This window comes from Taudactylus pleione, unplaced genomic scaffold (assembly GCF_031769625.1).
Source record: "Taudactylus pleione unplaced genomic scaffold, aTauple2 ptg000726l, whole genome shotgun sequence".
Taxonomy (NCBI): domain Eukaryota; kingdom Metazoa; phylum Chordata; class Amphibia; order Anura; family Myobatrachidae; genus Taudactylus; species Taudactylus pleione.
The window spans coordinates 8,744,896-8,770,124 of record NW_028285128.1 but is presented as its reverse complement, the minus strand read 5'-3'; the positions used below and the strand labels follow the sequence as shown (position 1 = coordinate 8,770,124).

General features: G+C 44.7%; 1 protein-coding gene across 1 annotated transcript in view; it reads left to right on the top strand.

Annotated features, from left to right (window-relative positions):
- Positions 1 to 24,022, top strand: part of ENTHD1 (ENTH domain containing 1) — a 71,740-nt gene extending 47,718 nt beyond the window's left edge. The window contains exons 5-6 of the mRNA XM_088456927.1: positions 11,218 to 11,853; positions 23,748 to 24,022. Coding sequence (XP_088313053.1) covers positions 11,218 to 11,853; positions 23,748 to 24,022 — 911 coding nt within the window. The remainder of the gene's footprint in view (positions 1 to 11,217; positions 11,854 to 23,747) is intronic.
- Positions 24,023 to 25,229: the final 1,207 nt, after the last annotated feature.

The following is a 25,229-nucleotide window of genomic DNA, read 5'->3' as shown; positions in this document are numbered from 1 at the left end:
TCATGTTTAAATTATATTAAACTGTTGTGCTTTATCTCTCACACACAGGTCACAAGGTTGCTAAGGATAAATGGCAGCCATGCCAGGCTAAGGTCAAATACTCCGAATACTATCCAACCCAGGGGCCCAGGCATTATTTAGAGCAGTAGCTATTAATAACAAGATTTAATTGCAGGAACCTGTATGCAGATACTATGGACCTCATTCAGAGTCGGTAGAAGCGGCCGCACGTTCGTATGGGAAAAGGGGCCGGATATTCAAATGATTCCCTCGCAAGTTGCGTCCCTAAGTTCGGATCGGTAGCTGGCCGACCAAGGGGAGGAAGCGGGCGGAATTTAGAAAAAATATGCCCCCTTCTCGTACGCATTGCACGTCATCTCCAGGCATATAAGGATTAATCGAGACCATCGGGAACCATCGAAACTGGTCGTAGAGCTTAAGGTTGACCATACCCTCTCTTAAGCTCTACGATCATGTCAGTGTAAAAACCTTCCATGTCACATGTGCCATGACGCTACTTTGTTAATTATGCACTCCCATAAACCGTATGCACTCCCATAAAACGCTGTATGCATAATTAGGCACGCCTGCATTCGGATCTCCACTCCCCCGTTTTCAAGCACCTTCCCCTATTACCACCCACAAACGCCTCATTCTGTCACTCAAACTACCGACCAGGCTGTGTTCACGGAGAGTGAAATTTCTGATCATAGCGGCTAGTTTGCGCACGCGCATTGCAAACTTTACGCATGCGCAGTATAGCGAACATCGGTGGCGTACGACCTTGCGGCCGCTTAGACTGACTCTGAATGAGGTCCTATATCCCTAGAATTATTCAAAGTGATAGGGGGACTCATTTTACAGGTGACGTTTCCCAGAACATGTGTAAGGTGATAGGTAATAAAACCAAGATCATTCCAGACTGTCATTTCTTTTATCTGTCCCCCCTTTGAGATACAAAGATGAATAAGAATAACAGAAATTGAAAGTGTTATTAACTAACATGTCTAATGCAAACTGTCATGATGTCAAACCTGGGGAATTTGTTATGATCCGAATTTTTCTAGCTCAGGTCGTTTGACTGATCGGTGGAAAGGTCCGTATCTGACGATTGTTGACAAAGTACCACATCCCCAAAGGGTGGCCGGGGAAGATACGTGGGTCCATTCCACTCACTATAGGGAGGTTAACCAACCGGTGGAGATACAAGGCGGAGACGAGGCCAATAACGTGGACCTGTCAATTACGAGCTTGTGCCGGTAGGATTAAAAAGGTGATGGTGAGATACCTGAGCTAAAGAAATGTGTAGATCAGTGCTTCCACCAATGGAGTGGTCTGCTGTGTTCATCCTAGTTCTTTCTTCCAGAGTTTCTGTCGTGATGATTTGTTTGGGGATACCCAGTTTCTGTGATGGAGGACCGATAGAGGAGATGGGAGCTGATGGCAGCGCTGATGGAGTGGAGTCAGAAGGGGTGCTATGTCAATCAGGGGAGTGTCTGACCAATCTTAGTACTGTTATTGTTAAGAGAGCTGTTATTCCGGATACTCGGGGACGGTATGAAAGTTTGTCGTCTGAAGATTCCTGTATTTGTGAGCTTTGTGGGTCCCTAGTTGATGAGAACTGTATCCAACGGTGCCAACCTAAATATAACCCGTACTGGGGTGGGTATCCTTTAGAGGATTATCATAGCATGGTAGGCAAAGTGTTAAATCAAACTGATTGCTGGGTGTGTTCACATGTGCCACAGGGACAGCATAATGTAGGGTTGGTGCCATTTCCGCTGAATATCACGGAAATTTTAGAATTACAAAAGGGAAAACATTGGATGGAAAATTCCTCTCATCGAAACCACCTCATTTCAAACTCTACCAATTCCAAGTAGATAGATAGATCACTTTTGTGTTTAAACATAACCAACCCCAATAAACCCGGGAGTTGGGAAGTGACAGGGAATAATCAGACGATGACCTTCTCACAAAGAGCTGATAATGAGTCCATAAACCATGATCTGTTACACTCAATTATATCTAGTGGGAGACATTTTAGGTACCGGTATACATTGAGTTCCACCAAAGAAATTATTGGTAAGGTGCCAGATGGTTATTGTGCTAAAATAATACAGCCAGAGACTTGCATGTACCAGATGGCAGACCCAGAAATAGAATTGTTTGCAAGGGAAATGTGCTTAATGATAATGATGCATACCATTCCTTATGTTCTCCCCGATAATGTGTATTTTATATGTGGAAAAAAAAGCGTATAAGTGGCTCTCCCCGAGTTCCGAAGGTTTGTGTAACCTGGGAAGAGTAGTCCCAGAAGTTATGACCCTCACACATGTTGAAATGCTTGGTATACATAAAAACACACCATCACCATATCTTCACACGCAATATGAACACAGAGGCAAACTAAATATGATACCTGGTGACGTGCATAAAGCCACTCAGTTAATTAGTGAGACAACTGGCTTTCAAGTTTTAGTCGCATTGGATCCCACCAGGATTGCTCGGGGTACATAAAATTTTAGATATATTCAGGAACTTGCTAAATTAATAGATAATATCACCGAGATGTACAATGACACATTCAGGTATACAGGGAGAGAATTGCAAGCGTACAAGAAAGAACTGGTGCAACACAGGCTGGTGTTAAATTATTTTACTGCTGTTACTGGAGGGTATTGTGTAACGTTGGCCACCCAATTTGGAGTCAAATGTTGCACCTATGTCACCAATGATACCAGCAACCCTAAGGAAGTGATAGACCGGAAGATGGATGAAATTCTGCAGCTAAAATGAGAACCATAATGCTTCAGTGGCTGAAGTAGGGGAGAAGATAGAAGGACGGGTTTCATGGCTGAACCCAGTGAAATGGTTCTCAGGTCTAGGGGAATGGGTCCAGGAAGTGATCGCCAGCATCGGCAAATTCTTAATCCTTATACTGATTGTCATCATAATAATTGGTATATGTGTCCGATGTGTTCCTATTGTGTTGAAGTGTGGAAAATGTAAAAATAGAGTAAAACGAAAGAATGAAATTATGATGGTGGTCAGTATGAATACCGAGGTAAATACAGAACTGCATTACAACCCTGAACTAGGAAATACCATCATTTAATGTAATGTAGACATGCATAGAATGTATTATTGAAATGTTATTTCAAAACACCTCAGATAATGTAAAGTCTCAAATTTCCGCTTCAAGACTGCCTTTATAGGACTGGTGTATCCCCACACCTTTCACATGATCTTCCAAGATCCGCGGTGTGCGTATAATAGTAGTTTTATGTCCCCACTCAAAAACACATTATTGATGGATTAAGAACCACCTTGTGCCATCCCATAATAACACTAAATAGTATATAAATGTAAGCCTAAATTATATTTTAAAATCAGATTGTGATAGCATGTTGTTCGCTATCAAAGGGTGGACTGTTGAAGCTGGATAATTAGCTGAGACAAGATCAGTTTGACATTGGATCGCAGCGACGCCATCTTGCGACTGGCCGCAAGACGCCATCTTGGAAATGAGATCGCAGGATGCCATTTTGCGAATGGCCGCCTAAGCGCCATTTTAGATAAACTCACACTTTCGTACATGTGGTGATATTACTATTAGCACCATGCGATTGCATCTTCCATCATTTCTCATACACACATTAATACGCACAATTGCACTGTTAACTAGTCGCATATTAGCGAATGCATAAGACCCTGAATGAAAACGCTGTTTATTAGCTAAATGCGCACGCATCTGCCCCAAGTTAACTAGCGTCTTTACATCAAACCCCACATACTCACACATTACATATTCACATACAAGGTTCCATAAGCTTTACGGTATAAAATTCAAGTATGCACATTTATTATAATTGCTAGGAAATAAAGATTATTTCGTAACTAAGGTTTTATACATGATAAGTAAGCCATGTTTGGTATTGCACTGATGCCTACTCTCTCAACAGTATTCCGGTAATATCGATGGAGAGATCGCAACATGCATTCTCAACTTATGGACCGCAGAGACTTCAAGCAAGAAAATGTACACTATATGAACAACTGTTAGGATTTGCATGAGGCGGGAAACCAGAGACCACCAGTTGTTAGAGGCTCGACTGTGTCTATTTGAACCAACCTGTTAAATGCCTTGTAACATATGTCCTCTCCTTTAGGACCAATGGTATTAGCAACAAACTTCTCTATTGTGTTGTTTATTCCTGTGGGGTATAAATATGTGTGCTCTGACCCTGGGTTTCTAGTCTTCGCGCTGAATGCTGACTGACGGGAGTTTCTTGCTGATGCCTACATCTGGACCAGAGAGCGCTGCATATGTATAACTGTACTTGGGTCTGTATAATTTCTTTGCGCTAAGATCATAGCATGTAACTGCTGTACTTTTACTTGAATAATACTTTGTGCTTTGGAACCACAGGTTCTAGGTCTGGAGTCTTTATTTACTGTTTGACTGCATACGCAGAATAGCATCATCCTTAGAGGTTTATAGGAAGGATATTAGAAGGTATAGGCAGGGGTATTTATAAGGTTCAAAGGCAGTATTGTTAACCTTTTCTTGAACCCATGTCTTCCCCCCAAGCAGAGCATACCTTCCATCCCCAACCTCCACTGTTGGCCTTTATTTATCGTTTACTATACCCCGAACGTCAATGTAAAAATTCTGTTGCAAAAATAGCATAAATCATAAACTTTCATGTATATGTTGAGTCACACGTATCTCCAACAGGAAACACAGAGTTTCCATGTTAGTCATACAAATGCCTACACTTATGCCCACTCATAGAATAGGGAAAGCATGTGCAGTAAGTGGTTTGTGAGTAAATGATTGAAATACTTGGCTAAAGGTCCATATACATCAGCAATCAGAAAACCACAATTGAACAATTTGAAGATTTGTTCCTCGATTTTGGAATTTCCCAATCTAGCAATCTGCGCCCATACATTATAGATCATTTTCAGTGATTTGCAGATCAATTTCAGCAAATACAGATCTAGCAATCTTGAAAGCCCCATACTTTTACTTGTTACCATATACTAGCAATCTATAGCCCCAATCGATCTGTGAAATCCAACATGTTGGACAACCTGATTCAACAATTCCAAGCACTTTTTGGTTGCAATCTGCGATCTGTGAAACCCCATACATAGCAGGTTTTTTATACAATCATCTGTAAAATGCAGAATTGCTACAATCGATTGCTGATGTATGGGGGCCTTTAGTCTGGTCCCTGGCTGACCTCAAGTCTCCATTTCACCTGGTTTTCAATTAGCCACAGACCTGTGTAGTTCACATGTGTCCTGAATGAAAGTAATGATATGGCAAGCCTATATATATTTTTCTTATATTCTTTTGTTTGCATGAGATCTAAAGGGTGATTACAGTGACCACTTTCTGATTTAAAGGGTGATTAGAGTGATCACTTTCTGATTTAAAGGGTGATTAGAGTGATCACTTTCTGATTTAAAGGGTGATTAGAGTGATCACTTTCTGATTTAATGGGGTGATTAGAGTGACCACTTTTTTAAACTCCACTTGCAGAATGCTGCAACCTACCATCGTATTGTCTGCCAATATTGTCTAGACTGGAAGCCGGGGGCAGTGTGAGCATTGACTGCTAGGTCACGCCCGCTAGGATATAAAAGTCCGGTCTGGACTCCTCATCTATCCTTCCAGAATGTCAGGCATGATGACATGTGCAACTTTCCCTGGGCTCCGCTAACAACTGGCTGCATAGTATGTAATGTGAGATCTGTTTGCCTGTATCTTGCTGATTACAGGGATTTCCCATGCTCTCTGGCCTCCACATCTCTGCTAACCAAGCACAATCAGGCTCTTTACAGCTGAATACATGCACAGTACTACATGTAATACCTGTTACTTGGTCTGATGTTTATTTTTGGTAAGGGGGACAGGGGACACCAAAATACATTTTTTTACTTGAGCTCCACATGTTCTTCAACTGACCCTGCTGCTAGTGCTCAACTGGAAACATGGAGCATATCAACATTTTTTCATGGGTGTTCATGACAATGACTCTTTATCCTACCTCCTTAGAATCTCCTTTTTTCCCCTCTCATGCCTTGTCATGGCTGCCTCCACCTTAACTTCTGCTCTGGACAACACTCTAGATTGTCCTGCTACTCAATGGCGCCACTTGAGTCGGTGACACTGAGTGCGCCAAATAGCCCCCTACAGGTGCCGAAGCAGTCGGGAAGCCGGCTGTCGGGTTTACGTCAGCTGGCTTCCCGATTGCATCCCATGACTACTAACTGTATTTATTTTATTTATACCTGCCTCATCTCTACTCTAGACTACTGCATTATACTACTCTCCCAACTTCCAGTTTCCCACCTTTCCCCTCTTAAATCTATACCGAATACTGCTACTCATCTTGTCCTCCATTCTTGCCTCTCTATTTTGGCCTTTCCTCTCCTTTAGCACTTTTACTGGCTCCCCTACACTTACAGAATCCAGTTGTTAAGCTCCTCACCCTCACTTTGAAAGCACTCACTCCTCGCCTACATCTCCCACCTCTTCTCAATTAACACCTCTTTTCCGCTCTCCTCCTGACAGTTGGCTGTCCTCTTTGCTGATTTCCTCTTCTCACTCCCACAACCAAGACTTCTCTCTTGCCGCTCCCCTCCTCTGGAAACCACTTCCCTGTTCTATCAAAATGTCTTATACAAATATTATCTGAAACTTGTTCATCAAGGGTCCCCTCGCAAATGACCTTTTGGGCTTGGAAACCAAAATAATCACAATGCTCTATCTGAAACATGCAGGAACACTGAACTTATAATAGGTACAGCTTCAGGTAGTAGACTGCCCTCTGTTCCAATCCCACCTCTCTGCAGTAACATCTCACAGTAGGTTCAAGGAAGCTCTCCCCAGCTTTCAATCACTCCCAGCTGACAGGACCATTACGAAGGTCCAGACAGGAACATTATCTGCATTATGGATATACTAGAGGAGGACTCCCCAGACCCATCAATCTAATACAGTGATACAACTTCTACATGTTATTCATCTACTAAACTCATTGTGAATGGTTGTTATATTGGGAAATAACAATAGAGACATATGGCCCTACTATTTTCCTGCCAGCTGTCATTTTGGACACAACATCTATGAGCTGCTAATAATCTAATGTATACTGTTACTACAATTCCAGACTAAATAGCAATTTAACTTGTTTATTTTTGTGTTTAATATATATTTTTTGTCATTGTTTTATGTTAATACATTTGTATAATTATTTATTCAGAGTTTTGAGAGTACATCCATGCACAGACATCATACTCCTTTTCACCCCCTTACTCTGCAGTCTGTCCCAGTGCCGTATCAGGACGGTAGTGCGCCCTGTGCTGCACTGCCGAATTACTATGTACAGGAAGGAACCAGGGGAGGCATAGCTATCAGGAATTAAAAACAAACAAACAACAGAACGCCATCAAATAACTTCCATTCGATGGTGGTAAACAGCGACTACCATCATCAAATGGCAAAAACACAACCATCGGAACAAAAACATTGATGGTTAGTAACTATCAGATTCCGATGTCCATCCCTACACTGAACCTGCAAACGGCCTCCTGCCACTGCACCTACACCAAGAAGTGCTCCCTCCAGCATGATGTTCCCACTCAGCCACACACCCTCGGTGTATAGGAGGCAACAGAAGTCAGCACTGTTCTCTGTCAGAGGCACCACGGCGAGGAAGCCAAGAAAATACAGGTTACATTGTACAAAGGGGATATTGCTCATCACTATGTTCGGAAGCCTGGGAGGGTTGTGCATGGAGGCTGCGGAAATATGCACAGGTGCCCCAGCCCCAGGGATATGCTGCTGATAATGCTTAAATACAAATCTTATCCATGATCCTCCTGCCCATCCCAGCACATCCAAGTGGCTTGGCCCCAGCCAGATGGGAGGGGGGGAGGGGTGACACTGGTGAGATGCAGGGGCCAGGAGTGAGAAGTAGGGGGTTGTGGTGAGATGCAGAGGCCTATGGTGTGATGCAGAGGGCTGTGGTAAGAAGCAGGAGTGACAAGCAGGGACCTGTGGTGAGATGCATGGGGATGTGGTAAGGTATAGGATGCTGTGGTGAAATGCAGGGGGCAGTAGTGAGAAACAGGAGGCTGTTGCGAGATGCAGGGGGCAGGAGTAAGAAGCAGCAGTGGCGTAACTACTGCCCCCGCAGCCCCTGCGGTGGCTTGGAGGCGCTGGGTAGCTTGGGGGTGACGGGGGCAGTAGTAGTAACTACGGAGGGTGCACCCCCTGCACCCTCCATCTGCCGGGCACCTGCTGAGTGTGTTACCAGCGGGCGCCCGGCTCCTATTCATACCCCCCGTGGCAGCCGGAGGACGGAGCTCCCTCCATCTTCCGGGTCCCGCAGGGCACTATGGGAGTGACGTAATGACGTCACTCCCATAGTGCCGAGGAGCGGACACCGGGGACGGAGCTCAGGAGTGAGCTCCGTCTTCCGGGTCCCGCAGAGCACTATGGGAGTGACGTAATGACGTCACTCCCATAGTGCCAAGGAGCGGACGCCGGGGTATGGACGGCAGCTGCACTGGAGCGGGGATAAAGGTAAGTGTTTGTGTTTTTTCCTTTTGTGTGTGTTTGATTGTGTGTGTGCGGAGGGGGGGGAGCAACTACAGGCGGCTAACTACAGGGGACTAACTACAGGCGGCTAACTACAGGGGGCTAACTACAGGCGGCTAACTACAGGCGGCTAACTACAGGAGGCTAACTACAGGGGGCTAACTACAGGCGGCTAACTACAGGGGGCTAACTACAGGCGGCTAACTACAGGCGGCTAACTACTAGAAGGGGCACTACAGGGGGCTAACTACTAGAAGGGGCACTTCAGGGGGCCCTGCATAATGGGCACTACTACAGGGGGCACTACTTTAATGGGCACTACTAGAGGGGGCCCTGCATAATGGGCACTACTACAGGGGGCATTGCATAAGGGGCACTACTAGAGGGGGCATTGCATAAGGGGCACTACTACAGGGGGCATTGCATAATGGGCACTACTACAGGGGACATTGCAAAAGGGGCACTACTACAGGGGGCATTGCATAAGGGGCACTAGTATAGGAGGCATTGCATTTTGGGGCACAACTACAGGGGGCACTGTATAAGGGGCACTAATTTGATACACAGTTTACAGGTTATAAACTATGTTCCCAATAATCTGGTTCTACACGGACATAAAAACTGTGCAACCTGTCTTGAGCTGAGGTGACGGACTGGCAGGAGCAGAAAGGAGGGTTGGTGAAGTAGATCTGTCAGGGTGGGATGTAATGGGCATTACTGTTTGGCATAATGTGTATTTGGCATTACTGTGTGCACAATGTGCTATTAGGGGCATTACTGTGTGGCATAATGTGTAAGGGGCTTTACTGTGTGGCATAATGTGTTGTATGTGGCATTACAGTCTGGCATAATGTGAAATAGGGGCATTACAGCATGGCATAAATTTGTTATAAGCACTTTACTGTATGTCATTATGTGTTATATGTGGCATAATTGTGTGGGATGTGTAAGGGGCATTGCTGTGTGGCATAATGTGTTGTAAGGGGCACTCCGGTGTGGCATAATGTGTTGTAAGGGGCATTCCGGTGTGGCACACTGTATTATAGGTGGCATTACTTAGTGTGTCATAATGTGTAAGGCACGTTGCTGTATCATGTAACCACACACCTTAAACGTAGTCTTTGGGTATGTTTGATCCTTGGGTGGGGGGGGGCACCTGAAACTTTTTTGGCATGGGGGAGCAAAATTTATAGTTACGCCACTGAGAAGTAGCAGACTTTTGTGAGATGCAGGGGGCCTTGGTGAGATGCAGGGGACTGTGATGACATGGCAGGGGCTGTGGCAAGATGAAATTTCTCCTGTGCGAAGCTTGGACAGGCAGCTAGTTATATAATAATAATAGTTTATATTATACTTCTAATGATATATTATAAAAGGGGGTGGGTAAGTATACTTACTCAAAACCTGTTGTGATACCAACCATCGGGATGCAGCTGTCGGTATTCTGACAGGAGGCATCCCAACAGCCGGCATTACATACCCTTTCTGTCTGTAGTAGTTGATGGCATAAGCAAATGCATGGGGGTTTCCAGTTGCCTGGAAACCCCCTTCCACCAACCTAGCCAGTGGCTCAAATCATGACCATAAAAGCAGTAGTATAGTATTTTACTAGAGCTGCAGCCACAACATGCAGTATAAGGGGCGGAATGTTGCGCGTGCCCAGCTCATACTGACTGGCCCTACTGCTACATCTAACAGCTTACTGTGATTGCTGGCCCTGTAGATGTCTGATGTATTACATACACTGCACTTTTTATGTGGCAGAGTATAGCTTGGTAAATGCTAATTGTGCCCACTACACGAGCTGATCCTGGTGGTCATAATCCCAACATCGGCATCCCGACAGGGTTAGGGTACCGACACATGTTGGTAATATTCTAACCCTACCTATAACCCTCCTTCCCCACACCCTAAACCTAACCTCCTCCCAGTGTCTAAACCCAACCTTCCCCCTAGTGCCTAACCCTAACCCTCCCGTCCTCAGGGGTCTAGTTAATAGACAGAGTGAAAAGTGATAAGAAAGTGATAAGGTGCCAGCCAATCAGCTCCCAATTGTCATTTTTCAAACACAGCCTGTGAGATGACAGTTGGGAGCTGATTGGCTGGCACCTTATCACTTTTCACTCTGTCTCCTAACACTGCTTAGTAAATAGACCCCTTAGTGCCTAACCCTAACCCTCCCCCTATTCCCTAACCCTAACCCCTAGCCCTAATACTCCTCTTAACCTCAGTACTTACCGTCGGGATGCTGGTGCCGGGATTCTGACTGGTGTTGGAATTCCGGTGCTGGCATTCTGAGCGCCGGCTACCCAACATTTCAACTACACCTGGGTGGAATGTGACGAAGGAGAATTTATTTGAGGTTATGAAAGCAAGTGGTCTAGGAACTAAAAGCTGGTATGATAAATATGTCAATTTGTATTTCTTTATTAAAAATGTATTCATTGTAACATGTCCAAGTTATGTGTCCCTCTATAAAGGCACTATTTATTTTTGGTGCAGATATATAGTTATATGACATACTGTATTTATTTTTTGGTGCAGATATATAGTAATGTCACATACTGTATTTATTATGTTTTCTTTTGGTCTCACAGGTGCAGAAAGTAAATATTTTATGCCAAAAAATGAAACACATATTAGAGAGATTAAAAAAACATCCAAAATGTCCTACACTTTGATGTGTCCTCCAAAACCACGACATGGAAACACAGCTACTAAAGACGTAAAAAAACTGAATGGCAGGAAGAGCAGTCAGACAAAACTGGCCAGTTGGGCTGAAGAACTAAAGAATCTTCATTACCCATTCTTCAGTCATACAAGGGCAGCTACTTTCAACAGTCCTAAAACAATCCCATTTCAAAGACTAGAAAATAATTCTTGTGCAAACAGCCCACATATATATCAATCTGGTAAACTTTTACCATCGCAGACAACAGCAATTCAAGCAATGTACCCTCAGGGAACTGAACAAATACATATTCCTTCAATAACTAGCGAATCAGTACCAGTGTCACAAAAGTCTCTCTCTTCCCCAAAAGCCATCAGCACAGGTTATGCATTTCCATCCTCTCAAACAGCTGGCAAGTTGCACACAAAGGATCCACCCTCTGTGACTCCGGAACTGTCAACAATATTATCTGAAGAAATTGCACTGACAGGAAGGCATTCAGATCCTTTCTCAAGTTTGCAATACAGACCATATAATAGTACAAACCCGTTCCTGAACCCAGGTAAGTTGTGAGTCATTGGGCCTGATTCAGAGCCGTTCGCTATTTGTGGTCGTTCGTTTAAAAACAAGGGGTGGCTATTCAAATGATCCGTACGCACATTGCAGTCTGTTCACACCTCTAAGTCTGAACGAGCGAGCAAAACATACGCTCGTTTATTTGTTAAAAACGCCCCCTGGCCGCACGCACCATACGTCATGTCCGCTATTTATTAGATTAATCGAGTACATCGACCAGCGTATGAACTGCTCGCTATTCTTGTGGTTGGTGTTTGCTACCACAAATTTGCGAGCAGTTCTGGCTATAAAATAACCCAGTGACGTGAACAATGACGCTGCTGTTTTAAATATACACACCCATAAAACGCCCGTTTTGACCTTTAAGCACGCCTGCGTTCGGATCTCCACTCCCCATTTTCAAGCACCTTCCCCTGTTACCACCCACATACGCCTCATTCTGTCACTCAAAATAGCAGGCACTCGCTATATTGCGTACCAACGATTTTCGGCCGCACTGACTGGTTCGCGCATGCGTACTAAAAACCGTACGCATGCGCAGATGTGCAAACATCGCTCGGAACGAGCGTACTGCCGCTAACGAGCGGCTCTGAATGAGGGCCATTGTTTGATGTGGTAGCATTTGTGTGCAAATGGAGAGGTGTCACAGTAAATAGAGCAGGGCTCGACAAATCCCGGGGGCCAGGTTGCCATTGCTACTAGATTTTGCAGTTAGGGAAGAAGCAGATCCTCATCACCTCTGGCGGAGATTCATGCCTATAGTATTGCGGTGTTCATATCATGCACAGGAGTGCATGTGCTGAGTGATGTCTGAGGTGACTGCTGGAGTGAGGGGAGGGGGGTTTTGTTGTACATTCTGGCACCATTGTTTTATGTGAAATCTGGTCCAATTATTACTGGAGGGTGGAGCAAGGGAGCTGTGCAGAGCAGTGACGGAGCCTCCATTTTACTGTATCCATTCAACTGGGACCATTTTGTGGACTAGTATAGTGTGTATAACAGTTGCATAACACACAGAGCTGTGCTCCTTACTCACTCCTGTACTTTTTGTGGGGGGCACGGTGGTCTGGCTCCTACACTTTCATCCTGGCTCCTAGATTTTAGAAACATTTATCAAGTCCTGAAATAGAGCGACATTGCTTTCTGCAATTTCCCTGCAATTATGTCTCCTAATTGTGCAATATTATAAAATAATTTCAAGATGTTTGTAGGAAGGTTCTCAGCACTGAGAAGGGACATATTTATTTTTTATTATTTATTCTAGCATTTTTATATGCATCCGGGTGGGTCAGGTAAGAGCCCCTGCAAGTAGGTGCGTATCTATAATGGGTGCAGGGTGTGCGGGGAACACGGGCCCCTGGGTCCAGGGGGGCCCCGCACCGCACACCCTGCACCCATAATATTACCTCTCAGGAGTCCCACGTCGGCGTGGGGGTTCAGCGCTGTAAAACGACTAGAAAATGGCCGCGGCTGACAATTTCCCGTAATTTGCGCATGCGCAGTACAGGGAAAATGGCTGCCACGGCCATTTTCCCGGTGACCTATGCATACACTATAGACTCTGGGCACACTCTAGTGCCCAGAGTCTATAACTCCGGCGCTGGCCGCGCACAGCTCAGTGCGCTGCCGGGCGGAGAGGAGTGGGCCCGTGTTGGAGACTGCACACGGGCCCCCTCCTCTCTAGAAATGCCACTGCCTGCAAGGTTTGTATGCAAGAACTAGAACTGTTATCCTACTAAAGAGGTGATTCAATTAACCCCGATAAATTAACGGGGTGAAAAAATTAGGCAACCTCTGACTTTATTGCCCAAGGCTATTCAGATGTTAACACTGGTTATCGGGCATTATCACACTGAGGGCCTAATTCATTACAGATTGCTATTGCGATCACAACTGCGATTACGCACGCAGTCTCACTGCGAAAATATACTAATGATTGCAATCGCAATGCCGTCGCAGCCAAACATAAGGATGCCCACATTACCTTACATACATCTGTAATACTTTGCAAGTCTGCAAAACAATCGGTAACATCTAGGGGTGTGCACCGGCCACTTTTCGTGTTTTGTGTTTTGGTTTTGGATCTGGATCTTTCTTCGTGTTTGGATCTGGATTGATTTTGCCAAAACCACCCTTCCGTGTTTTGGGTTCTGGGTTTTGTGTTTTGGATCTGTATTTTTTTTTTAAAAAGCATAAAAACAGCTAAAATCACAGAATTTGTGGGTTTTTCTGCTCCTATGCTATTATTAACCTCAATAACCTTAATTTCCACTCATTTCCAGTCTATTCTGAACACCTCACAATAGTATTTTTATGTCCAAAAGGTTGCACCGAGGTAGCTGGATGACTATGCTAAGCGACACAAGTGGGCGGCATAAACACGTGGCCCATCTAGGAGTGACACTGCAGTGGCAGACAGGATGGCAGTTTGAAAAACTAAGCCCCAAACAGTACATAATGCAAAGAAAAAAAAGAGGTGCAAGATGAAATTGTCCTTGGGCCCTCCCACCCACCCTTATGTTGTATAAATAGGACATGCACACTTTAACAAACCAATCATTTCAGCGCCAGGGTCTGCCACACGACTGTGGCTGAAACGATTGGTTCATTTGGGCCCCCACAAAACAAGCTGGCAATTAATGTGTCCCTGCACAAACTGGCTCTACGGAGGTAAGATGTCGTCCTCATCCTCCTCATTCACCGATTCCTCACCCTCTTCAGTGTTGTGTACATCCTCATCTTTCACTGACAAGGTTCCCGGCTGCACTAAACACTCTTTCGGAGTACACACTGGAGGGGGGCAACTCAGGTAAAATAGAGCCAGTTTGTACAGGGGCCTCCAAATTGCCTCTTTTTCCTGCCAGTACAGGTACGGACTGTCTGACATGCCTACTTGGATGCTGTCACCGATGTAATCCTCCACCATTCTGTCAGTGGTGACAGTATCATATGCAGTGACAGTAGACATGTCAGAAAATGACATTGTCGGCACGTCCTTCATTCCGGACCAGATGTCCAAACCGGCCCTTGACTTATGACACAGGCGCATGCTTGGCGCTGCTGCTGTGTTGATGCACGTGCGGCTACTGCACATACATTTCGCACACAAACACAGAAAAAAAGCTTTGTTGATGCACGTGCAGCCACAGTGCACACAATTTACAAACACAGAAAATATTTTTTTATTTTGTTAGGAGTGCACTTTGGGGGTTACACCACCCTTTAACTGACGAGCCAGCCGGCCCTTTACTTATGACACAGGCGCACGCTTGGTGTTACTTTGTTGATGCACGTGTGGCTACTGCGCACACAATTCACAAACACAGAAAAAAATAATTATTTTTTTTGGAGTGCACTTTGGGGGAGCACCCCTGATGCACAGATCACCCCCTGGACAACACTACAGCACCCCTCTAGGACTACAGCCTTTATGGGACACTGCACAACACAGTCCAGCCAGCCCCTATAGACTTTGGAGTGGACACAGCCCCTATGGACAACTGATTGCACAACACAGCCCAGCCAGCCCCTATGACAGCAGCACAACACAGCCCAGCCAGCCCCTATGGACAACAGCAGCACATCACAGCCCAGTCAGCCCCTATGGACTGAGTAGTCACAGCCCCTATGGACAACAGCAGCACAACACAGCCCAGCCAGCCCTAGCTCCCACTCTCCCTCTTCACTGTCCACAGCTGGAGTGAGAAATGGCGCCGACGCGAGGACCTTTTATAAAATCCAAAACCCGCGAGATCCAGAAGGCGGGATGATGACGTTTTGCCTCGATTTCAGTTCCGATTCAGGCGGGAAAAGTCGAGCCTGACTCGGATACGACTCGGATCGGGGGGGCTCGGGGGGGTTTGGATTTCAGAAATCCAAACCCGCTTTTCCCTAGTAACATCAAGTACCATCAGAGCCTCATGCACACTTGCACAAGGTCGGACCTTACTCAGGAATTGCTAACCTCATCGCACGCAGTGAAAGCCCAAGTTGCGTATGGCATTGCAGTGGCTAATTTATGCATGCCCCTGTACCGGCATTCAAACGCACTGGTATGCCTGCGTTTTGCCGGCCACCCCCCATCACCACCCCAAATGGTCACTGCCTGTCAATCACTCTGCGATGGGTCTGCGTAGTCACTGCGATTGCAGTCTGATCGCAGTGAAGTCTTTGCACACGCGCACTGCAATGCATGCACAGAATGCAACAAGCGGCTGATTGCATGCGTAATCACAGTTGCGATCAGTAATGAATCAGGCCCTGAATCCATGAAAAGTTCACGGATTTGTGCGTTAACTGGCTGTTATCACTCTACAACAGCACACGCGCACTGCAATGCATGCACAGAACGCAACAAGCGTTTTTGATTGGCTGGCGGCTCCTGCAATTACAGGGCACACGAGGGTCACGGTCTTTCGCAAAAAGGAAGGGTATGTGTAAACCCTTCCTTTTTGCGAATGACCGTGACCCACGTGTAAACACATACCCTTCCTCCTGGCCGAGGTGGTTTTGCATGTCAGTTTTTTTTTTAACCCTGTGGATGCCTACATGGAACGAAGAGGACGTGATCTACGCTAGGAATAGGTGAGTATGGAATTTGTTTTACAGGTGCCGTGGATTCTACTGGACAAGGGGACGTGTCTAGCTACAGGGATTATAGGTGAGTATGTGTGAATGTGAGTGTGAGTGTGCATGTATGCTTTAATAAAACTTTATGGTGTGTGTGTCTTGTGGTTATGTTAATATTTATTTTGCAGGTGAACTACAGGTACCAGCAGGCCCTTATAGCCCCCATGCTGGTACTTGTGGTTCTCCAAGTATGAGCATGTGGGGGAGGCTTGCTGGGACCTGTAGTTTGCCAGTAAAAGACAATATTATTACATCTATTTTTTACACCAAACTTTAACATAATCGCAGAGATCCGAACCCGCCCAAACTAAGGGGATCCAAGTCATATCCGAGTCGTCTCGGGTTTTCCCGCCTGACTCGGATCTAAAAACGAGCCAACAGAGATTTAATTAGCCATGGTAATTTACCGCAGGCTAATTGATCACCATGGGCCATATAAGCCGACATTCAGCTCCTTCCTTCCGGGAGGGAGCTGAATGCCTGCATACAGGGGAGACATATTGGGGACGGGGCCAGAGTGGTGACTGTACAATCGCGTCATCGTGGCCCCGCCCCCTCCTCACAATGATGAAATTAAAGTCATTGTGAAGCAGGGGGCGGGGCCACGATGACACGATTCAGTGTGAATTGCGTCATTTCCCCCCGCCCGCTGCGGGGGTTTCTATAAGCAGTCCAGTGGGGCAGGTGGCAGCCGGGAGGCTTGCCTGCCTTTCCCTGGAGGTCGGGAGCAGCACCCGATATTTTGGAGTCTCCCGACCAAATCAGGAGGGTAGGCAAGCCTGCCATGGGCTATTCAATTAGCCCCACTTAACGTGGATTTCTTTTCAGGTCTCTTGAGACCCAAAAAGAAATCCCCAATGACTGTGCTGTTGTAGAGTGATAACAGCCAGTTAACGCACAAATCTGTGAACTTTTCATGGATTCAGGGCCTGATTCATTACTGATCGCAACTGTGATTACGCATGCAATCAGCCGCTTCATAGAAGCTGCCCGCTGATTGACTCTAAGTGGTCAGGCTGCCTGTTAGACTTTCCCCCATAGACTTCAATGGTGGGAAAGCTCCATTAAAGTCTATGGTGGGAACCGCTACATTGTAGCCTTTGATGGTAACCGCAAGGTTCACCTAAATTAACCAGGCCTGGGGTGCCCTGGAAAGGGGGAGCTCTTTCTTGGGGGGTCCCTATCTTCCCAGGGATCCCCAGCCTGGGCTGACTAGCAGTCAGGTGTAAATCTTTGGCCAGGGGAGCAGGAGAAAAGGTCCCCTGGCTGTGGCTTTACACTGTCGCTAAAAAGAGTCCGGTGCTGGTTATGGAAAATACAGGGAACCCTTACTCATTTTGTCCCATGTATCGCGACAACAAGGACCGGCTTAGCAGAGCTTTGTCCTGGTTCATAAAATACAGGGGGCCCCTACACATTTTTCCCCTGTATTTTAAGACCCAGGACAGGCTCTACTGAGCCCGGGGCTGGTTATGCTTGTGGGGAGGAGACACACTTCATTTTTTTAAAACCTTTTTTACTGTTTACTTTTTTATATAACACAGATGCCTTCACGGAGCTCACTGATCTGTGAAGGCTTCTTTAATGCTAGTCGCATTAAAAGGTCTGAGTTTTCATAGGAGAAAACTCACCTGGAATCACATAATGTAATAGCCTTGAACTCACAAGTTCCCAGGCTATTACATTTGGAGAGTTTTGAGACAAACTCAGACCTTTAAATGTGGGAGAAGGTCCCAAGTTTGTCTCACACAAAGAACTCATTCCTTATTACATCTCGCCCTCTGAGTGTGACCACCCTCACAGCCACAGCTAATGTATAATATTCAGCTTATTTATGGCTACAGATAGAGAATATCACCATCATCACCATTGTTTTAATTATATGGCACCACAGATTCTTTAGCCCCTGACATAAGTGACATATATGAAGACAGTAAGCCTAATGCAGGTACGAGAGTACAGTTGGGTAGAATAATAATATGCATGGATTCTATTAACAGAACAAATTGCAGGGCATATACAATAAAATCACCCTCAGGGCCTAATTCAGACCCGCTCGCGAGCGCAGGACGCTCACAAGCGGGTCGATGGTGCCCTAATGCGCATGCACACGATGGAGGTAGCCGTCGCTCGGGGTCTCGCACCAAAGGGGGCGTGCTGTCGATGGTGACTGACAGCACGCCCCCTTTGGTGGGCGTGCCGGGAGCGTGGCTTTCAGACGGAGGCGTTCCCATGGTAACCCACAGCTATGCGAGCGTCCAAAAGGCCGCTCCAAGTTGAGGTAGGAGGGCCCTGATTCAGAGCAAGCGTTCCGGTCAGAGCGTCCGGCTCTGAATCAGGCCCTCAGTCATAACAGGGGACATACAAGACACAGAATATTAAATGCTTGGATACTACTACCAGAACAAATTGTAAAGCTTACAGGATATATTCAGCACCAGACATGACAAGGGACATATGTACAATTAAGCAGAATAATAAATGTATGGATGCAATCAGCTGAACAAATCGCATGGCATACAGAAAGAATTCTGCATCACACTTAGCAAAGCACATATGGGGTAGAGGGATAGAAAACAAGGTAGAAAGGAACCTGCCTGTGAGAGCTTACTTTATAGAAGGGGTGGGTGGGAGCATGAAGAAATGGAGTTCAGTGAGACTGTTTAGTTTGAGGTGTAGAGCAGGTAATGGGGCAGTATGGAGAGACATGGAGAGCAGTAAGCAGAGGTTTGTATTCATAAAATAATTTGTTAAAGCAAGAAATATAAGGTCTGTGATGGTATGGTGACAAGTGGATCTAATGTACTCCTGACCAGTGGCGGCTCCAGAGGTGGGGCTGCAGAGCAGTTCAAAATTCAACTAGGGGAGCCACACCAACTGCCAGTGAGCCCCAGCGGACGATGTTTGGTAGCGTTTGGGGTGGCAGTTGGTGTGGCTCCCCTATTTAAATTTTGGACGGCACTGCAGTCCCACCTCTGGAGCCACCACTGGTACAGACATAGACACAGTAGGATGAGATAGAGCTGCAGTAGAGGATTGAGAGAATAACCATGGTAGACCTTGTGAAGAGCTTGAGAATAATGCAATTACTTGTCATGGAATGGAGGGTCCCATGGCAACAGGAAGGGAGTGCCCAGGTGATAGGAAACGTGGTTGCAGGAGGGTTGAGTGGAGATTATAAGACAGAGGCTGCAGCAGTTGATATGATGGTAGAAGGCAGCTGATTGCAGGATAACAGGTGGGTGGATGTGGGAAGATAGATTTAAGTTGTAGGAGGGTGATCGTTCACAGTCATGTTTTATAGGTAGATGTAGGAGTAAATGGAAGGAGAGTTGATGGAATTAGGTGGAAGGTAGGCTGGATAGGTTGTTATCTTTGCAAACTTCCCTACTAAGAACAGTATTTATGCCCTAGGACAGTGGTCTCCAACCTGTAGCTCGCAAGCTACCAGTAGCTCACTGTCTTAATTTTGGTAGCTCACCTAGAGTACTGCCGAATAAACTAGGATGAAGTGTCCTCTGACGCGTGCTCTCCCGTGGTGTCGACGCAATGGCTGGAGCCACAGGAAAGCACGTCAGGTGATTGCCGCAGCTGTGCTTCCCTGTGGTTCCACCCATGGCGTCTTAGCTACAGCGGAGTGAGTGACTCCAGTCCAGCCCTGCCGGAAAATCACACAGCAGCCCTGCCTATATAGTATATTTTGCTGCTCTACTGCACGTACCTTTTTGGAGTCGGTAATTAACAGTGAAATGTGCCTGTGCTTACATTTTATTTACTAACTACAACAATATCACTGTAATAATTTAATGCATTGTTGTTTTCTATGAAACATTTTTATTTTCATTTTCCTTAAATGACCTTGTTCGGTTATTAGCCAGATTTTTTTTCTACAATTTTAGTAGCCCTTCAGGAGATATCTCACATCTCAATTAAGGTTGGCGACCACTGTCCTTGGATAACCTATAACATCTACCTTGTAAGCGAAATGGTAATGGTTGGGTAGGACTGCACTCTGCTGTGTGGGCAGATGTGGTGTGTGAATAGGCTGAAAGGTGTGCTATACGAGTGAGTGGGGTGCTGTACTTCCTGATCGCAGGCGTACCGGGTCCTGCGTATAATTGGATATAGAGGGTGGGGTACAGAAGGTGCGCTCGCCCTGTGGGTGCAATGATGATGGGGGAGTGTTGGACTGTGTATGTGGTTGCTAGTGTGTGTGGTGTGAATGAGTGGGGAGGGGTGGACCAAATGAATGACAGAGGCGGACACAAGGTGGGAGTAAGTGGTTTTATTGGAGTAGTCACAGTGCTACTCCTATATAGTCCCGGGCACAAGGTGGGTGTGGAGGTGGGTGAGAGAGGTGGGGGGGAGAGATTGGGGAGGTGGGTCAACCCTTTCAGGGGGCTCCTTTCCGTGCGGTTCAGTAGACCGGCACGTTACCCTGCTGGATCTTTGGTCGACAGTCTTGGGAGCCTCGGTGGGTGGGAGAGGGGGAGAAAATGGAGTAACAGGTATGGTGGGTGGGTATAAACACCTGGCGGTGTCCAGCGTGTGAATCAGAGTCTTATACCTTGTAAGCCCTAAAGAAATTGTAACCATTGAAAAATGATGTAAAGGATTAGACTGAAATACGATATATATCAACTCCTGAAATATTTATTTTCAAGTTATTTGGGGACATTTTCTGTCTATTTATAAGAGATCAGTGCAAACCGTGTTTACAGCGGCTGATGATACAATCTAAACGTTCCACCGCAGAATCCCATTCCGCACTGTATTTGTAAATTCACATTTCAGAGTTTATAGTCTATGACTAAAACTGGGGTGACAATGGTCAATTTATTCTGCTATGTTGTGCAGCTGTTGTAATGAACATTTATGGCAATATTCCAGACACAAAATGTACAATATTTCACTTTCAAATTTGTAATGAGGCAATTATTCCATACATCATATTCACTGATCTATAATATGTACATTTACAGAACTTTTATGTATGAGTTATGGGTGCTTAGGGGATTGCATATGAACAGTTTGTCTTGTGTTTATGTCTCTTATTTACATCAAATAACCTACAATTTAGCTTCATCAGAGCCAGCTCAGGTGCATTATTTGTAATGTCTTGTCTGCAAGATCCTCAGATTTGTACACTACAAAGGACATGCTAGAGAATCAGAGGCAGTCTGTAATCACGCATCTCTCCCTAGAATGAATCTGTAAGGATTACATTCAATGTTCTGAACGATTTAAATGGAGATGCATATTCTCAGTAGAGTAAAAGTAGATAAGTGGATGCATTATAAATATTTAGTATGTAGAAAGGCCTGGCAGAGTTTTAGGACACACTTTATAGTGGATTTAGATTGTTACTCCACAGGGCACAAATTTAAAATAATTAAGGATACGCTTTCACATAAATCAAGAGAATAAACTTGAAATGTTAGATTATGAAATAGTTGCCAGGGGGCAGTCTTAAGAGTTCACAATTTAGTTATAAGAACAAACTGAACATTTTAATGATTTCAAAAGATTGTTTGTTATACTTGTTTATGGACATTTTTATGACAGTCCTAGCAGCTTTCTCACAACATTGCATGTAAAAAGCCTTTGAAGGCCATGTAGAAGCTTATTAAGAAAATTGGTCTAATTTAGAAAACAATCTTTTTATCACCGGAATATACAGTATGGCTAAGTTTATGTTTCTAAAAGTGTAACTTAGATATTGTCTAATTAAAAAGCTATAGCCCGTAGGCAGATACAGTAACTGCTTGGTAGCTAACAACCAGAAACCAATTGCAATTACACAGTCCACATAGCCTGCGTATTCTATTCAGCCTGTTCTCAACAAATTATACATAGTGCGCAACCCCTTGCACAACACATTATAACCCGGCTGTGTCCTACACCAACCTGTGTCCTAACAAATGGTTACACCGAGCCAATTCTCGCAGATGATCCTTCGGAGGATGCACTCCAACACCAATGGTTTGTCAGCCAATGTCCTTTGAAGCTTGGAAACACCATCACAAAGGTCATTCTGGAGAGGACATCCTGGGTAATGCCAATGGCTCTCCAACCAAAAAAATGCAGTTTGTTTATCTGCTGCCATCAGAGATGGTGCCTGTCTGCCATCCTTTGGTTCAATTATGTAGCATTGAACATAGTTGTGCTTCCATTGGACCATGCCACTTCTGATTGACAGCCACCAGTCATGGTTCTACCTACAACATCCAGAAGGGGTGGATGGAAATGTGTCAAGAGGGGAGAAGTGGATGATGTGGTGGGAGAAATTGTGGCACAGAAAGAGTATGAAGGAACAAATGGCATGGGAAGACAGATGGGATAAGGGGAAAAAGGGGAGAACAGAAAGTGACATCAGATAGGGGCACACATAAGGTGGTCAGACCAATTTGTGTGGGTACTGCATAATAAAATCAGTTATATTGATGTTGCAATGTGACAAGTGCAAGTGTGAAAATATAACCTCAGCACAAGGGTGAGAAAACCCTTACCACTGAAGGGGTCAACGGGGTATCACAGGGGCCACAGTCATTGGCCTCACTCTCTCAGGGGACCTGCAGGACAAGGTGTGTGCAATGACTTACAGATGTAGCACAGTATGAGCCTAAACTAAACTTTAATGTGTGTCTTTGCTCCCAGCTTCCTCTCATTGGACCTCTTGTGAAGCGCACAGTCCAGGAAGAAGGTGGCAATATAAATAGCAGGACTCTCACCCCATGTGTGCAGCTTACTCCTGTCCATGCCCACCCTGTGTGATTGCCTCTGTCTCCACCTATTTTTATCAGTCTACAGTTTTGAAGATGTGCCAACTACATTATTCCCTGTCCTGACTGGTAAAGCTGGGCCATTGCCCATGGATGTCTTGCCATGAAATCCATCACTGCCTTGTGGGGATTACTGGTAAAGACTGAATACTCAATTAAATTCCTCACCCTTCAGGTAAACCAGCACCAACCACTAACAGCACATTGGGTGTGATTCAATTGTTACCGCCGGCAGCTGTCAGTGCCGGGCGCCTGATGGAGCAAGTCAGTTGTTGTTCCATTCCGGTGCGAACAGCCAAAAGCATTTCTGCTCACATTCTTCTGAGGCGGTGAGCAGAAATGATCTCTCTTTCCAGTTTGTTAAGTTGTTGTTTTGTTACAGTTTTGAGCCTTCATAGTTTATATTAAAAATACAGTTAAGATATATACTGTAGCAACAAAAAATAATGTCTTTTGGATTTCTTTGTAGTGATCCCAACATTACCTACATTGGCAGCACCATTTGTAGCCGTTCTTCCAGCAGCTTCTTATCAAGATAACGTCTGTCTTCCTCAGCCATCATCTTCCTACTCAGGTCTCTGTCCATCTACTTCTATCATTTCCACCCAAGTTGTCAATCCTATAGATACTAGTCTGACAAGAAGAGTTAGTTCCATAGCCCCTCAAGACCCCAATGTTCAGAATGCTCCAGACCCATTTTCACTCTTTACACCACAAAGACATACTACTAATCCTTTCATATGAACGGCAATGTTCTCTTATTATTACATACGTTTTTTTTGTTAGTTAAACTGAAGTTTGGAAGAAAAAAAATATTACAACATATGTTTTTATTGTATATTAATTTTTTTTCTATTTAAGCAAAATAACCCAATTTAACAGGGAAACATCTCAATGCATTGTTTGTCCAGAAAATAAATGATCACTCTGCACAGAGATATCATTTATCAGACTATTCTTATACTTACTATGTGTTTTGTTGTTGTTTTGTAAATGTATACAGTTGTAGAGAAGCTGTGAATGCTGTTTCGAGTATGTCCTCGAATATACGTTCTTCATCAATGGCAGAAGTTAGTGAGAGAGTGGTCAGTCTCAGGGGTATATTTACTAAAGAGCGGGTTTATAAAAGTGGAGATGTTGCCCATAGCAACCAATCAGATTCTACGTATTAGTTATCTAGCACCTTTTAGAAGATACAGTATTAGCTAAAATCTGATTGGTTGCTTTGGGCAACATCTCTACTTCTATAAACCCACACTTGAGTAAATATGTTATGCGATAGTGGCACACCGAACAAGGACTGGACATGGTTAGGCATATTGTACTTGTCTGTTTTTATTTATTTTATGTTCCTGAAGTGTCTTTTTTATGACATGTGCATTATTTTTGTCTTTTGTTGCAAACTGTGAAAATATCTCTTCAGAACAAAAATACAATATTACTGTCTGTATATAACTAAAAATATGTTTTTTTTGTTTTTCATCCATTTTATTCACAAGCAGGTACCAATACTGTATTTTGTATTAGAGCTGCTTTTGTTGATTTCTTGCTGGCAATCTCAAAATAAAAACTAAAATGAATTCATCAGACTGTCTAATGACAGCAATTGTCTCCAGGTTTGTGTATGTTTTGCAGAGAATTTATAAATCATATCACTAATCCAGTGAAATAAAGAAAATTGGTATCATTGACAAGAGATATACTCCAATGGCAGTTTGAGTAACTAAGTCAGTTATTTTATTACTATTGGTCTTGCTTCCTCTGATTCTGTTGGTATTGATACCAAAATCATTGTATATATACATAAGCAGAAACGTAGCCTAAGAAAATAATCTAATTCACTGTTGGCATTGATATGCTTCACCTTCTTCCCTACCTCTTGAGCAAAGAGCTTGTCGACCACCAATTTTGATATTACCCCCTGTAAACATATATTATTTGAAAGCCAAGC